The sequence below is a fragment of the Myotis brandtii genome, unplaced genomic scaffold, assembly GCF_000412655.1.
Source record: "Myotis brandtii unplaced genomic scaffold, ASM41265v1 scaffold642, whole genome shotgun sequence".
NCBI classification, from domain to species: Eukaryota; Metazoa; Chordata; class Mammalia; order Chiroptera; family Vespertilionidae; genus Myotis; species Myotis brandtii.
The window spans coordinates 552,144-570,557 of NW_005370473.1; the positions used below are offsets into that span (position 1 = coordinate 552,144).

Here is an 18,414-nt window from a genome sequence, read left to right on the forward strand (position 1 = left end):
CCTAAGACCATCGGAAAACACATATATAATTACATATTGTTTTTGTGATTAATCACTATGCTTTAATTATGTTCAATTTGTAACAATGAAATTGAGGGTCACCACAACATGAGGAACTGTATTAAAGGGTCGCGGCATTAGGAAGGTTGAGAACCACTGCCCTAAAACCTTTTAAAACCACAAATAATACCAATAATTTAAAGATTTTGCAAGCAGTCTCTTTTATAAGATGTTTCAACTTGCCCAGAAAACAACTCATTTAAACAGATGCAAAGATTATTTCTCCATACCCATGTTAGTTTTATGTCCTTCTTAGCAATGTTCACTTTGTTATTATTATTACTGGTGGTGGTGGTGTACTCTTCGTAAATGGGTGATGTTGTTTTTTTTCTTTCCTTAATGCCAAACACTATTATTATACTTTCCTTGATTACCTTTTTAAATGTGACATAGAAACCCCTTTGGCTGGTATTAGCATATTTTTTTAAGTCTCAGCTCATTTTCCTGATTTTTAATAAAAAGGTTTATTTTCTATACTAGATATTTGCTTTGTTTTTAAAATAGCATGCATATCTTTGAAGAGTTAATTGTGTAATAACACTAAGGATCTTTTTCCATCCGAAAAATATCAAAAGTACCTTTTTACTTAACTTGATAAAATATTCTTCCTTTTTGGAGAAATTTATACTATAGAATCATGTTAATCTTTCCTCTGATCAAGAATCAGAAAAACTCAGATTGGTGGGAAAATGCTATAAAATATACGTAAGAAAACATTATATGAGGCTCTTTAGAATTATGCTATAGAAGACTATTTCACAACAGGGATGTTCATGATTTAAGTTTTTGGTTGTTGTTTTTTTTAAAGCTATAGGTCAGTGATGGCGAACCTTTTGAGCTCAGCGTTTTGAAAAACCCTAACTTAACTCTGGTGCCGTGTCACATATAGAAATTTTTTGATATTTGCAACCATAGTAAAACAAAGACTTATATTTTTGATATTTATTTTATATATTTAAATTCCATTTAACAAAGAAAAATCAACCAAAAAAATGAGTTCACATGTCACCTCTGACACGCATGTGATAGGTTCGCCATCACTGCTATAGGTTAAGGTATGGATTATATAATAGTACATACAGTAATATCCCAAAATCATTAAGTGCATATGTGTGATTTTATATTTGTAAAAATACACAGAAAAATAAGGTTATATGCAAAAATATTTAAAGTATTTTCCTATGATCATAATAAATTATTTTGTTCCATGTGCTTTTCTGTATTTATCAAATTTATATAATAAGCATGTATCATTTTTACAACATCAGCATTATTATTTTAAAGGAATCAGCAAAATCAGAGGACAATACTCTATAAAGTATAAAAAAAAGTCTAGCTTGAGATTTCTGATTTTATAACTCTATTACTAAAACAAGCTTAGAAAATCATTTCTAGACACCAAGCCACCAAAAAAAGCCAATACTAGATAATACTAGTTAGTCTAACTATATAAATAAATCATAATAGCCATCAAAATGACTATTCAAATTTCTAGAAATTAAGTGGTGAAATCACAAGAACTTTCTGACATTTCAAAGAAAGGATATAGTTATGAACTGTTTAATATTTAAGTACATTAAGAATAAAATAATTTTAAAATGTCTATCCCCCAATATCCCTACAAAATGAAGATTCAAAACAAGGGTAATGAAGATTAAAAAACCACCCACTCAAAATGTTTTAAATTGTGCTAAAATTTCCTAATAAAGTAAGCAATGTCACCTGTTAATATTTAAAATCTCACAGCAAGAACAATTATCTTTATTTAAAATACTGTCTGCTTGAAGGTCAATTTGCAGTAATCAAAAAACTTATCTGATTACTTTCTCTCATGGCAGTATCTAGATCATCTATTCAAAGACTATGTCCTATAAACTAAAAAAGAAAAAGTCATTTTAACCAATTAAATATATTTGGTTCTGTAAACACTACTATAGATAAGTGGTTCAACTAATCCTAATTCATCCAAAAACAAAAATACACTCACCTTCTTCTTTGGGAAATTATTTCAATTCTCTATTTCTCTATATAAAACAACTTCAAATATATCAAAAATATTATTTCAAAATTAGTCTTTCCTTAAATTTTTTGATATTCATAAACAGTATCAAGCATAATGCATTCTCAAATTACATGAAGATTCTACTAAGACTTTAAAATAAAAAACAAAATATCAAACCCATAAGAACACACACATTTATTTTAAATAACTTGCCATTAAACTGACCATCAAGACATATGATCTTTTCCATCCAGAAATGCAAATGAGCACAATAAACAAAGGCCAAACACCTTTCACTCATATACATACATGTATAGAATTATAACCCAGCAATATCATGTAATAAATGAATACACACCTTACTTTAGCATATGCCAGGGTAGACACACAAAAACAAGAAAAATATTCTGAAATCAGAGTATAAAAAGACTCTGCTTTTTCAAACAATGCAGCACTGAAAGCCAGGTCAGCATCCTTGGGCATTACTAGGAAACTTTAGCACATCTGATATTTCCATCATCTTCGATTCCTCTGAATAATCAGAAAATTTCACAGTCTCCCCCTACCTCACCTGTCCACAGACTTCCTTTGGCTTTCTTCCCTCTACTGTATAATAATGCTATTGTGGTTATTTAGGCTTTAAATGTTCAGAGATACAACCCCCTCTCTATATTCAGTTCATTTTCTCTCAGACACTGACTCAGCCGCGGATTGTGCAGCACTGACGTTTCTAACCAAACAGCATCCTGTGAGCTGTGATCATCCCATTTCCCCATCTCTGTGCAGTGATTGGCTATTGTAATTGATAGACAGGCTGAAGAAAACTCAGGAGATGAAAGCTTAGTGATATGTAGATGTGTTGCCAAATGCCATCTGTAAAGCTAATTCTAGCTCTGCCAGCTTGCCAGGTTTTAGAAAATTAGGATGCAGCTTTCTTTTTTCCCTTTCAATATTTTACTGTATACCCACTCTGGACAGTAAAGTTTATCCTTAAAACCAAAGAAAAAATATTATTTATACTTTAAGAATCCACTCAAGAACTACTGTAAAACAAGGAAACTTTTCCATTTCTAAACTGCTGTTGGTACTGCAGAGTGACTTAAAAAGGAAAATGGAAAGCTCAATCTTCATGCAGTCTCAGAAGAAGCGAGCATGCATATTTTTATGTGGAAATGAAACCTTGAGGCAAAGTCTGATACTGAATGTATGATGCATTTATCTTTAGTAACTTGAGCAGACTGCAGATCTGAGTTTTTAAATAGTGAGATTCGACCCCCTATTCATATATTCAAGAGCTTTTAGCTTATTGTCAATATAGGCCTTTTAACTTTATACAGAAAGGATGCTCTTTCTTTTTCCTTTTTAAGTAACAAAAGTGTCTCTAATTTATAATTTTTAAAAAGTTGTGGTAATTCAGGCCCAATATACTTCAACTGAAATGATCTTTAACTGCTCAGCAAACTACCAAAGTTAATACAGGTATTAACTATAAAACTACTCAGAAAGAAACAAAGTTCAGTAACTTTTTTAACTATGTAATTCATTTGTATGCACTTCCAGAGGGATCATAGGCCCCCTGAAGTCCATCCATGTCCCGATTAGCTTCCAGTCTTGTCCTGCCTTTTATATCAGTGTTATATACATCAAACCTACTAGTACATTCAAAATAAAGTTCAAAAAAGAAAATACATTAAAGTTTTATTTTATGAAAGAGAAACCATACAGTAATGCCCACCAAACTCTCAAACCTAAAAAATAAGCATATATGAAATAGTATTATTGTTACTTTTATAATTTACTAAATTTATTTTTATTCTTGGCAGTAGGAAAGAAGGGGGGGGAGGGGGTCCAAAGGAAAAAGATGGAAAAAAGAGGCTATTCTAAATTGTGAGTAGAATAAAAAACAAATGTAAACAAAAGTACCTTATAGATTAACTATAAAAACGGAATAAAGTATTCTTATTTCTTTACTGATAAAGACAATGTTTGTGTCTCCCAAATATTCATATGCTGAAATGTATTCCCCTCAATGTGATGGCACTTGCAGATGAGGTAGTTAGGTCTTAAAGGCAGAGCCCTCCTGAATGGGATCAGTGCCTTTATAAGATACCCCGAGAGATCCCTAGCCCCTTCCTCCACGTGAGAACACAGCAAAACGAGGGCTATCTGAACCAGGAAGTAAGCTCTTACCAGATACCATATATGCCAGCACTTTTGAGCTTGGACTTCCCAGGCTCCAAAACCAAGTGAAATAAATTTCTGTTGCTTATCGGCCACCCAGTCTATGGTACCTATAATAATAAAAGGGTAATATGCTAATTAGACCGGACGTCCTTCCAGACATCATTCCAGACAAAGCCAGGGCCAGAGGGAAGCCAGCCCGGGTGCCCGGTGCCTGCAGGCAGCCGGAGGGAAGCCTGCCTGGGTCCCAGGTGCCAGAGGAAAGCCAGGGCCGCAGCCGGGGAAGGAAGGCTTACTCTTGCACAAATTTCATGCATAAAGCCGGGGCCGCAGCCGGGGAAGGAAGGCTTACTCTTGCACGAATTTCATGCATCGAGCCTCTATTCTATATATATAAAAGCCTAAGCAACCGAACAACTGGTCACTATGGCGTGCACTGACCACCAGGGGGCAGATGCTCAATGCAGGAGCTGCCCCCTGGTGGTCAGTGAACTCCCACAGCGGGAGCGCCGCTCAGCTGACCAACTGGTGCCAGAGGCAGGGCTCACGGCTGGTGAGTGCCGCTCAGAACTGACTGGACGCGAGCCCACAGCAGGCGCAGCAGGGCCGGGATGAGTGGGAGCAGCAGGCAGGAGCGGCAGGCAACACTGGACTGCTGGTTTCCGCCCGATCCCCACAGGTCACACTGAAGAACCCCACTGGTGCATGAATCCATGCACCGGGCCTCTAGTACTATTATAACAGTATACCTGAACAGACTGAGACATTTACTTTTTGTAAATTTAAATTCCCCATTCTATTTGAGGTGGCAATGTGCCCATCTATATTTCTCAACTTCCCTCATCCACAAATGATCATATGACATAGTTCTAGCCAATAATTTATAAACAGATGCCTTTGTGGAAATTACTAAGAAATTTAATTTCCTCATATAAATAAAGTCCCTTTCCCATTGTCCCCTTCTACCTTCCTCCTCCTCCTTGCCTGCAAGGTGGACCTGATAGCTGATGCTATAATAAGCCATCTTGTGGTCATAAGCAAAAGGAAGAAAATAAAAGATTTTTGACCCTAACATCCTTAAGGTACTAAATCTACATCAGGCATTGCCTATGTGGAATTCTTATGTACAAGAAAAATAAACCCCTAACTTAAGTGAATGTTTAGCCTGTTTTTTTGTGTGTGTTTTTTTACTCAGACATCGCTAAATAAAATACACAAAATTCAAAAAAAGGATGTGAGTAGGCAGAAGCATAGGTGAAACAAAATCAATCATGAATTAATAACTCAAAGCTAGAGGTGGGTGGGTTCATTATGACTGATCTTGCCCATCATACATAGGGATTCATTATGACTGATCTCTCTACTTTATATGTATTTAAAATGTACCATAATAAGTTATTTAAAATGTACAAATCCTAGCTCTGCCATTTACAAGTAGGATAGCCTTGGGCAATTTATTAACCTAATTCTTTTGTCAAATTCAGACAAGTAATACTATTCAGAGAACTCCACCTTCAAATCCAGTCAAGATAATCTCCAGAAGGTCCCTGGAAAGAATGTCCACCATCTACCTAATCATCCAAGAATTAGCTCAAGTCTCATTCTTACCCATTCAAGCCAACACGGATTCCTTCTCTGAACTCTTATCTTACTCTAACTCATTACCATAGTTTAGTGCCCTACTATCCTCTAATTGTTCCACATGTGGTTATTAAAGCATCCCGTGATGATACTCTGACAAACTTCTGAATCTCTTTTGAACTGAGAAAAGGTTCTCAACAATATTAGCTGATTGTTAGTATTTAAAACTTCTCAGATAATTAACTATCAATTTAAAAAATGCTATATAAAAAAGTCAAATTGTATATATTTTTTAAAGTATCCTAAATATGTTCCTAAGTACACAGAACAAGAGGTCCTTAAAAGTAAGCTATTTTCCCTTAGGCATATTTTCACAAATGAGGTTAAAATAAGCTCAAAGGATTTCATGATCTTTTCATTAAAAAAAAAAAAAATCAATGTATTGGTATTTATTTTCTATTTATCATTATATTTTCACTTAAACAACCAATACTGTAGCAATGTACCTAAAAAGAACACCAAAAAGGTACTGATGCTAGATATTAAAAGCTATGTTACTGAAATAACAGCAATGAAAAAAGTATCATTAATTTTTATAAATTTTTCCCATTGTATTTGCTTTCATTAAGCAAACAATTTATTTTCATCCTGTCACCACTTCATATATGATGCACTATTATACATCAGCGAGGAAAAAATATTAAGAACTAGAAAGGATAACTTTCAACTCACGAGAAAATAAGCATACAACATAACAGATATAATAAATACAGCCCCACACTTAATGAGATAAAACCTGTATCTCTTTAATCTCAAATAATTATCCATGTAAGTAGGACAAAGATAAAAAACTAGAGCCACAAGGTGAAGGGGACAGACATACACACACACACACGTGAAAAAATGAACCAAAAAGCATTCATACCATTGGTATGTACTTATAAATAAAGTCAACCTAACATTTTCATTACATATATCACCATATCGAAAGTCCACTATAAAGTTAGACATCTTGTCAGGAGACTTAAACAGTACCAGTCACTCATATTTTCTAGCTATGTAACATACAGTTTAAAAGTACCTGAATCATTTCTTTAAAATTACAAAATGGATTTCAATATCACAGCATTTTTTAATTTTTTTAAGAAAGCTGATATTATTTATCAACATCAGGAGAATTTTACATTCATAAGTTAAATGTTCAATATCCCCTAATATTCATAAAGCACAATATTCTGAAAACATGTTTACATGCAATAAACATGCAATAAATGTGAAGTTTAGGAGCTGTTAATTAGCACCTTAAAATATCAGATCATAAAGTGTTCTAAATGAGGTGTTCCTTATTAAGCCACACAGCACAAAATGAAAACTATAAAATTATAAATGAGCTGAAACTTTTGAAATAAATTTTACTTAATGCATTAAACTTTAAATAAACCCAGTAGAGTCACGGCATAAAGACTGCTTTTCCCATTAAGATCACGATGACTACATAATATAAATTCATAGTTAAAAATGTATGGAGGCAAAGACTGTCAAGAGCCTATAAATTATTATATATAATCTATACATAATGTATTCAGAAAATGAAATAAATTCCTAATAGAGTTTTAAATACAAAACACTTAACTGTCTTGCCAGAGTTCCCAATTAAATATTTCATTTATTCATGGTGTTAACTAAGGAGTTTTAACATTACATATTTACAAACAAATGAAAATTCAAATAAATACAAATATAAGAAAATTGAAAGGAATATTCTTCTAAAAAGTTATTTAAGGAGAAATACAAATATTTGTAATATTTTGTAAGCCCCATCCTCTGACAGGACTTGTCACAACCAAATGCAGTCTGGTTTTTATCAAAGCTTTGATATGTGAAATACATATTTGATACCTACCTTGAATGTTTATAAAGTTTACGAGGTCTACTATGCAATTTCCGATCCCAATTCTCTGGATCACTGGAGTTACTGTCATAAGGATGAGGGCGTCCTGCCATCCCAGTTCAAGCTTTCTCACTACTGCTCTGAAAGCACACATGTAGCACCCATAACCTACATAAAAAAGTAGTGTTGACCTTTAAGTCTATTCCATGCAGAATAAAAGAGTCACAGAATTTTAAATACTTTCAGGCATTACTGTGACATTTTTTTTTAAAGTGATATACAGGATTAAAAATACTAGACATATAAAATACCACAAATTAGATTAAAATAAACACCAGAAGTCTTTTTAGATTCTTTTCATTTGATCTTTGTATTAAATTTGCTACCATTCTGCAACCGTTTAATAATGTGCTATTTAGTAAATATGTTTAACTACTATCTGTGTACATAACATTTCCAAGCATCAATATAGTAGCAAAAAAGGCAAAAACAATTCCAGAAATTGATTCTTTCAGATGAAATTTCACTTAAAATACATTGCTTAATACTGAAAGTTTAAGATGCTTAACAAAGCATCTAGTAAGACCAAATACCAATATTGTTATTTCTTTAGCCAAGTTAAAGACCTTGAATAGAAATTCCCTTGAATGGAAATTTAATATTTTCCCCAAATAAAGCATGTAAGCATCCTGATGTTTCCTTATAGTGCAATTACCACAAAAATATTTTATCAATATGATTCATATATTTTATGTCTTTTCATATGTGAGGTTTGTGACTTATTTGTACAACAGACGTATGAAATTATAAGAAAACTCAATACCCTTACAAAATACCTGGACTAAGCACTTTAAAGTATATTCACTTTCCAATTTAATCTTCACAATCACCTTACATGTAGGCATTATAATCTCTATGTACATAATAGAAAATAGTCTCAGAAGTTAAGCAATATTGCTAAAGGTCACAATGCTTATAAATGGCAGGATTATAAATGAAAATGAGAATTTATTATACAGAATCTTCATCTCGAAAAATGCTCTGACTATAGTATTTTATTTGGAAATAGGTCAGATTTGACATTTAGAGATTGCAAACACCAAAAGAAAAACCAAACATAACAATTTGAACAAAGTTATGTTAAGTCAGACTAGAACCAAGGTTTCCTGATACTCCTATACCTGTACACTTTCTATAAACTTTTCCAAGTTGGATTTGATAGAAGTGAGGAGGAGATGTGCATAAAAGTCAAAGGGAACCCAGAATTAAGAAAAGACTGTATTTTCCTGAGTTTTATAAAGTATACCAGTACAATTTCACACACACAAAAATGGCAAAGATAAACTCATTAAAACTGTAAGTCTATCTCAGAACTCATTAAAAGAAACCCTTTCATTTTAGAAAACTATTTTGCTATGTTTATACTTTTTTCATTATAGTTACTTAGTACTTTTTTTACAAAAACAATTAAAAATCTTATAAGTGACATATGCAATACTTTCAACAATAAAGAATTAGCCTATATAATAAAAGGCTAATATGAAAATCGACTAAACGGTGGTACGACCAGTCACTATGATGTGCACTGACCACCATGGGGCAGATGCTCAATGCAGGAGCTGCCCCCTGGTGGTCAGTGCGCTCCCACAGGGGGAGCACCACTCAGCCAGAAGCCGGGCTCATGGCTGACGAGCGCAGCAGTAGTGGCAGGAGCCTTTCCTGCCTCCACAGCAGCGCTCAGGACCCCTCAGGAGATGTCCAAGCGTGCCTAAGCCGGCAGTTGGACATCCCCCAGGGGGTCCCGGACTGCGAGAGGGACCCCCCTTCCTCCAGTACACGAATGTCGTGCACTGGGCCTCTAGTTTTAAATAAATAAAAATACAATTATTTTTAAACCGAAAAGAAAATCTTATAAGTGAACATTTTAATATAATAAATACATAAATAAGTAGGTAGATCAATGAAATAAAAATAACAGAAAGGAGAAAGGAGAATAATTGCATAATGGCTAATTTGAATCCTAAGCAAGTGTCACACAGTTCATTTGCTGAATAATACTGGAAAAGAAACCTATTTTCTTAAGGATCACTGAATAACTGAAAATCATTTGTGTATTAGGTGACATAAAAACTACAAATTATTTGGAAAACAAAAAAATTCTCAAGCTCATTTGAGTTTTTAGTTATAAAAATAAAAATATATTTACTAAAAAGAAAAGTTTTTGCCCTGACTGATGTGGCTCAGTGGTTGAACACTGACCTAGGAACCAAGAGGTCACGGTTCGATTCCCCATCAGGGCACATGTCTGGGTTGCAGGGGGCGTGCATGAGGCAGCCAATCAATGCTGTTTCTCTCTGGTTGATGTTTCTCTCTCTCTATTCCTCTAAAATCAACATTAAAAAAATAAAAAAGAATCTGTAGAATGATATTTAGAGCATTTTCTCCTTATTTCATAGGTCTTCCAGTAAACTATTTCAGGCATTAACATTTCTTTACAAGAGTATTTTTTCTCCTCCTAACCCATACCTATAACCCTATGAATAAGATAGACACAAATGTCCATTGAGAGAAGGATCCTAAATCATGGGATGCAGTAACTAAAAAAATATAACCACGAGGAATGGATAAGGTAAATTCAGATTCACATTTTCCACCCTTTTACAGTGGGTGGCACATCTAGCATCAGGGAAATTCCAGTACGTCTTCATAATCAATCTTATTGAAATTAACAAGCATGTATTTTACAGCCAGCCACAAGAAAGTAAAGAATGTTCAGATAAAGGCTATCAAAAAAGAAAAATAAATTGAAAAATCACATTTCTATTTCATTTGTCAATAAAACTTGGTTATCACCATGTGAGAGCTTTCTCTCTGAAACTATTGTAATTTAACCTACTTATGAATAACTGGAAAGCAGCAAAAGGAAGGCCAATTAGTATAGGCAGTTCATTTGTGCAGGAACCTGCAGTTTAGATGCATGCTCAGTAAAGTTATGAGTGAAATAGGGAAGGTACTCATAAAGAGGACATCTGCAATACTTCCAACAATAAAGATAAAAAAATAGGGAAGGTATTTGTTTGTCAGTCACACCTGGGAACAGGCCATTGGCCAGAATAAGCATGGCCACTGCAAGCAGAGAAAGATGAGACATTTAGTCTCCTAAACAAAGGAGTTCACTCTTGTGCGCTTGGCACTCTTGGGACTCTTGTTGCAGGGGACCTGCTAGCTTGGTTCTCTCTGAATTTGCCCATATGGCCCATAACTATACAGATCCCATCGACTGCAACTAGGCTAAACCAGACCAAGCTCCACCATGGAATGAAAACTTTGGACATGGGCTTTTCATCTAGCTCTACTGAATCCCCAGCTGCACACCTTCCAGGACTGGATTAAGGGAACTGGGACTTTTCAAACCCAGGGATATAATTTTACATCAATAAAAATCACTCATCTTCCCATGTAAGTCTCAGAAAATTATTTTTCTCAAAATACCATAAGGACCTCACTCCCAACAGCAAACGGAGAAAAACCATCCACACATTTCTCTGATAACATCCCCACTCCTCACTCTCAATAGTCTGGAATACAAGCATACTAAAAACAAATGAAAGTTGGAGATATCTGAAAATAATATGCCTGTGTTTGCATATACATGCTAGTGAATTTTAAAGGTTATCAATAAGCTATACCTATAACTACAAATACATAAAAGGCAAATCATACATTATATAATATTTTGAAATGTCTAATGATCTATTTTAACCACTCTTTCCCATACTAAATGACATTATATTGATCTTATTTCATTCATTCAAGCACTTATTGAACACCTACTACAATATGCCAAGCAACTGACAAGAGGCTGAAGCAAGTCAGACATTGTTCCTGTTCTCAAAAAACCCACTCTAGTGAGAGAAAAGACTCCACCAATGGCTCCATTTACCATTTCACCCATCTCTCCCTCCTACCTGGATAGTTCTTATACTGTTACTCCACCCTGAAGTCATCTATGACGTCTCGTTTTCCCTACAGCAAATCTACTTCAAAATTTTCTTCGCTTCCCATTCATAAAGCTACTTGCCTTCATTTAAAACCCTTAACAGCCATCAATAGGTCTCCTGGTTGACCTCTTTACCACCCTTCAATTCTGTATTTGCTCTGCTGTAATGAGAATTACCTTTCTAAAAATGTTTAATGGCTTTCCATTTCCTCTATCTAAACTCTTTACCATTAAAAAGTTCCTTCAAAATCTGACACTTGGATACCCAATGTCTACTTCATATTAGGCAAACTAAAGGTTTTTATTGTTTGGATCTTGTAATTAACAAAAAAATAATTACTGGACTATTAAAAACAAAGTTCTTAAAAAATGTCATAGAACATTAATATTTTTAGGCATGATAAAAAAAAAATAATATAAACTCTGCCTGGCTGGCATGGCTCAGTGGTTGAGCGTCAACCTATGAAACCAGGAAGTCACGGCTCGATTCCCAGTCAGGGCAGATGCCTGGGTTGCAGGCTCGATCCCCAGCAGGGGGATTGTTACAGTAGGCAGTTAAATATTAACAACAGAGCAGAGAGCAAAGGAACCAGACATCTGATTAAGTAGAAAAACACAACTTTACAGTCACCCCACAGGAGAAAACATCATCGTTCTGCCAAACAGAACAAAACATCAAGTAGGGCCCCATCAGTGTGGCTCAGTGTTTGAGCATGGACCCATGAACCAGGAGATCAAGGTTCGATTCCCAGTCAGGGCACATGCCTGGGTTGTGGGCTCCAGTATGGGGCATGCAGGAGGCACCAATCAATGATTCTCTCTCATCATTGATGTTCTATCTATCTCTCCCCCTCTCCCTTTCTCTGAAATCAATAAAAATCCTATATAATAAAAGCCTAATATGGTAAGTCTCCAGTCATCCGGTCATCCTTTCAACCAATCAAAGCGTAATATGCTAATGATATGCTAAGGCTGCTCAACCACTTGCTATGACATGCACTGACCATCAGGGGGCAGACAATAGACCAGTCAACCAGTCACTATGATGTGCACTGGCCACCAGGGGGCAGACGCTCCGACCAGTAGATTAGCTTGCTGTTGTGGTCTGGCCAATCAGGACTGAGTGAGATGGGCCAGACATTCCCTGGAGCCCTCCTGTGGTCCCTCCTTGGCTGGCCAACCTCCCATGTCCCTCTCTGGCCCCGATCATGCACTGATGATGTCCCTTGGCCTGGCCTGCGCCCTCTTGCAATCTGGGCTGATCAGAGAGCCTTTGGCCCTATCCTGCAGGCCAGGCCGAGGGACTCCGCTGGTGCATGAATTTGTGCACTGGGCCTCTAGAATTTTTTTTTTTTTTAATTTGAGTAGGCAGGAAAGACAGCTTTACAGTCACCCTGGGGAGTCCACCTTACTAATGGGAAAGGCGAAAAAGGAGAAAATGGCAAGGGAATTCCTTTTACTAGGTGCATGGGTAGTAGAAGCAAAATGAGGAAGCAAAACTATGCAGCATGAGCAATAGGAACCAAAATGGCATCCATAAAGGGGGAGGGCACAGCCCCCAAAAATCCAGGAGATAGTTTAAAGTAACCTGACAAGCTCAAGGAAGTCCTACATGGCAGTCTTGCAAAATCAAAGACTTAAAGTAACCACAAAGTATGGTCTGAAATTAAACTTTAACAAATCGCAGTTATGGTGGGTAGTTGCCTCCCAGGCAGGTATCTTCCCTGACAAGGTCAACCTTTACCTTAACTGAGCTTATTGTCTTTTTGCATGTACGATAACATATTATTAAAATGTCAGGTTAACTTCTAACTTCTCTTTCTTCCAGACCCCTCAGGGCACAACCAAACGCCCTGGGAGCCAGAACAGATACCACAAATTATTTCATTGTTATTGTTATCATGTTGACTGTTAACTATCCTGTACCCACCTACAGAAGTGTCTATCATTTTACTCTTTATCCAATCCCAGAGGTCCCCCCCACCCCACCCCCTTTGTTTTCTCCCACCTCTCTTATCTATCACCAATGGATTCCATGTAACCCACCTATGTCTCCTCCTTTGATTGCAATGTATAAAAGAAGATGAAAAACCACCGTTCTCTGGAGCATTATCCCAATCTGTTGAGATTCTGCTTCCTGGCAATTGTCAAAAGTCTGGCTCAAATAAACTCACAAAAATTCTTTACAGGTTTGAACGTTTTTATGTTAACAGCATTATAAGTGAAAAAAGACAGACTCAAAGGTTCTATACCATATAATTCTGTACAGTCTCAAAAAGACAAAAAACAACAACTATAAGGATAGAGAACAGAGCAGTCATGGGTTAGGGTTGAGGGTACTACTACTACACAGGGACAGCACAAGGTAATTTTTTTTGGGGGGGGGAATCATGGAACTATTCTGTATCTGGATAGTGGTGGTATGCCTTTGTCAAAACTCATAGAACTTTACACCAGAAAAGGAATTTTATTGAACATAACTTTAAAAAGAAATTTTAAAAAAGAAAAAAAATCAGAGATATCAAACACATTAGAGGTATCGAATACATTAGCATCACATAATTACACCACTTTTTGATCAAAACCCCAAGTCATACTGCCCCCATTACCAGCCCAAGCATACTTAACCAATAAGCTATCTTCCCACTGCCAAAAATTACATACAAAAACTTTTGATAATGAAAACTGGTAAGAACTTTTCTACTTCTGCCACAATAGTAAGTGACTAAGAGAAAAGATTTTGGAATCAGATAAAACTAGTTGTATGACTTTGTACAGGCTTCTTAACCCCCAAGACCTCAATTTACTTAAATGTGAAATGAAGAAAATAACACAACTCTCATTACCATTATTTTATATATTACTACTATAACTTCCAATCAAATTGTTGCAAAGAATAAGACAGGATACTGTAAACAACACAGTGATAGGCACATTGCTGACTTTCTTTAGACCACTGAATATAAATTTTGCATATTTCATTAGTACATTCATCACTTTCTATTTGCCTTTTGAAATCACAGAATTCCTAAATAACCACTCAATATTAGAGCACCTGTAATGTGCTAGATGATTGAAATTAAAAAATGAATATGCTATCCATGTCCTGGTTTAAAAACAAACAAACAGGTAACTACCATATATGCCAGCATGGTTAGAAGCAAAATATCAGCACCTTTTCTACCAAAAAAGTTATTTTTCCACTAAATGCTTCATTTTAAGGAATCTAATATTTCTTCAGACAAAATACTTGCTCACAAAGGAAGACTCTCAATATTATAGGTAGTGTTCCATTTTATTTTTTTAATATATTTTTATTGATTTTATAGAGAGAAAGGGAGAGGGATAGAGAGTTAGAACCATGGATGAGAGAGAAACATTGATCAGCTGCATGCCCTGACCAGGAACTGAACCATGACTGCCTGGTTCATAAGTCGCCTCTCAACCACTAAGCCATGCCGGCTGGGCTACATTTTTATAATTACTCAAAAAACCTACTTTTATAAGTAACTTCTGTAAATACTTACTATAAAACAATTTTTAAATCAATAAGCATTCAAGGCTACTGCTAAATAATATCATTCACTAGGGAAGGAAAGATGATCAAAGATATCATACCACTTTTCTTCTAAAATGACACTATTTCCCTTTCTTAATATGATTTGAGTTCAACTAACTTGAACAGCTATACCAAGCATGTCAAACTCAAAGGCTAACACGTTTAAGTTTATGTGGGCTGCAAAAAAAACAAAAGCTTCAATTTTCATAGAAACGTAGTTTTATCTTGATAGAGACATGCTGAATACAAAGGGCTGAAATAAATGAGTAATCGTTAACATAAAATAGAACATTTTAATAAAAATTAGTATTTTTTTCTTGAACATTAACTTACCAGACATTGAATAACTGCACAAATAAGCATAACGCAAATAGACCTATTTTTCTTGTTCTCTGAAAGTGAAATATTTCCTGTTGCGCACACCAAACAAGTCAGTCCAAGACTAATGACGTGGTAATTGGCTGCTAAAATATTCACTGCTAGTATTAGTGGAGAGAAATGGTGCGCCTGCACGTAAGGGTGATGAATGCAACACGATTATAGTAATCAGTCATTAGCAAACGTTGTAGTTCGTTATTAATAATTATGTATAACAGGATATTGTAAAAATTAAGTTATGAAATCTTTATTAAAACATTTCTTACATACCGTTATATTGGCTGGGCCGCAAAAATATTCGTTGTGGGCCGCATGCAGCCCGTTTCCCGAGAGTTTGATATGCTTGAGCTACACCTATATATGTACATAAATAATGCACAAAGCCCTAGCTGGTTTGGCTCAGTGGATTAAGCATCAGCCTGAGGACTGAAGGGTCCCGGGTTTGATTCTGGTCAGGGGCACATGTCCAGATTGTGGGCTCGATCCCCCATGGGATTACTCATCATTGATGTTTCTATCTCTCCCTCTCCCTTCCTCTCTGAAATCTATATAAAAAAAAAAAATTCTAAATAATGCACATATACTTTCACACCAGTACTATGTATATACTACATACACACAAAAAATAAAAATGAAAAGAAGTTCTATTGTTTTCTTCACATGGCACAATGAACAAGTTTTTCATACACTCCCAGAAGTACATGCAACCCAGTAGGGAGATCACTGGAATAAACCACTCAGAATCAGGAGACTTGGAGACCTGCTTTCCCACTAGCAACCAATATCTTTTATCAAAATCAAGTAAGGGGAGATATATGTCATCGGTTTGGTTCAAATAAGCTTTTTTGTTGTTGTTGTTAATCCTCACACAAGGATATTTTTCCATTGATTTTTAGAGAGTAGAAGGGAGGGGGAGGGACACAGAGAGAGAAATATCGATATAAGACAACACATCAATGATTGATTGTCTCTCGCAGGCACCCTAACCAGGGCCAGGGATCAAGCCTGCACCTTGAGGTAGGTGACCTTGACCGGACTCGAACCTGGGACCTTAAGTCCCCAGGCCAACACTCTATCCACTGAGCCAAACCACCGGGCTCAAATAAACTCTTACAAAATAAATTTTTTTTTAAGTCAGGTAAGGGAAGGCTTAATCTGAATTTCAGTTTTCTCTTCCAAAAATTAGAATATTAGTGAATTTCAAAATTATGGTTTTATAATACCACTAGTCTCTAATAACTAAATATTCTTTTAAAAGAGAAACCCTAGCAATTTGGACAGTTCAACAAGAAGGAAACAATAGTGCCCCAGTTACTCATCTTATAGGAATTTCTTTAAGCAAACTAAATTAACAAATGAAGAGCCAAAAGGATGGAACAGATTGTATTGCTTGCTCTCTAGATGTGAGAAAAATCAAAGCAAACTGCCCCAAATGAAATAATTACCTTTAAAATAATTCAGCACTATTTGTATGACCATCCATGAATTTTTTAAAAATTATAAAAATGTTCTGTTGCACAATCTTGTGCCCAAGATTCTTCTTCAGTCATCTGGGCTTTAAGATTTATTTTTAAGATGACATTTAATGTAGCCTACAAATAGAAAACTCAGGATAGTTTTCTACTTATTTGCTACTAGCAATGGCAGTCAAAAACCTTAAAGGAAAATAACCCAAATAAAAATAAAATGGCTTTATGTCTAAGAAGTAGATAGCAATATCCCAATAGATTATTTTTTAAATGCCACACCATCTCTCTCTTCAATCTATTCTCCCTTCCCTTTTTTCTACTATTCCACCTGGCATTCAAATTATATAGAATACCAGGTACCAATCAATGGAAGCCAACATGAAAACAAGAAAATGAAAAGGTCTATTGTTCAGTATTGACTAGAATTTAAAAAAGAAAAATCTTTGTAACTGACAATGGAAGAGTCATACTGGCAAGGCTGTAAATTCTACACTTTAAATTTGTTCCCTCTAAATGAAACAGCTACATGTAAATTTATTTGATATATGTGTTTTCAGATCACTGGCCAGAATACCATTTTCTAAGAATAAATCAGAACAAAATGTTAACAAGTTATACTTATTTTACTATTTACATAGCACTTTTATATATTTTATTTCATTTCATTCTTAAACTCTTAACAATTATGTTATATCTCCACTTTTCCTGGGAGGAAATAAAGGCTCAGGAAGGTTAAGTAACTTTTTTTTTTTTTGAAATATTTTATTGATTTTTTACAGAGAGGAAGAGAGAGGGATAAAGAGTTAGAAACATCGATGAGAGAGAAACATCGACCAGCTGCCTCCTGCACATCTCCTACTGGGGATGTGCCCACAACCAACGTACATGCCCTTGACCGGAATCGAACCCGGGACCTTTCAGTCCGCAGGCCGACGCTCTATCCACTGAGCCAAACCGGTTTCGGCGGTTAAGTAACTTTTATGTCATAAAGTTAAAAGTTGGCTTTAAACCCAGATCTAAATGATCCCAAATAAGGTATTCCAAGCAGAAAAGTATGATTACAATTTTATTCATAGTTTCTAATCAAGTAATATTACAATCAGAGACTCACTATGACAGAATCTCATCCCCAAATACTGTTAATTTCCATTTGTGACAAAAATACTACTAGATCACTCAACTACAAAGATAAAGATAAATATCAAGTAATCAGATATTTTACATTTTAAACAGAAAAATAAACTATTAAAGATAAAGAAAGATGCTTTTACATGGAACAGACTGACGAATTTC

At 35.3% G+C, this 18,414-nt stretch overlaps 1 protein-coding gene across 6 annotated transcripts in view; it reads right to left on the reverse strand.

Annotated features, from left to right (window-relative positions):
- Nucleotides 1-18,414, reverse strand: part of BTBD10 (BTB (POZ) domain containing 10) — a 59,991-nt gene that overhangs the window by 35,287 nt on the left and 6,290 nt on the right. For 2 of the 6 annotated variants that reach the window (XM_005880558.2, XM_014528611.1), the window contains exon 2: nt 7,728-7,883. The exons of 2 other annotated variants lie outside the window; for them this stretch is intronic. In XM_005880558.2, the coding sequence (XP_005880620.1) occupies nt 7,728-7,869 (142 nt within the window). In that variant the 5' untranslated portion in view covers nt 7,870-7,883. Of the gene's footprint in view, nt 1-2,420; nt 2,767-7,727; nt 7,884-18,414 lie in introns of those variants that run through there. 2 more of the 6 variants (XM_014528610.1, XM_014528614.1) reach the window with 2 other exon arrangements.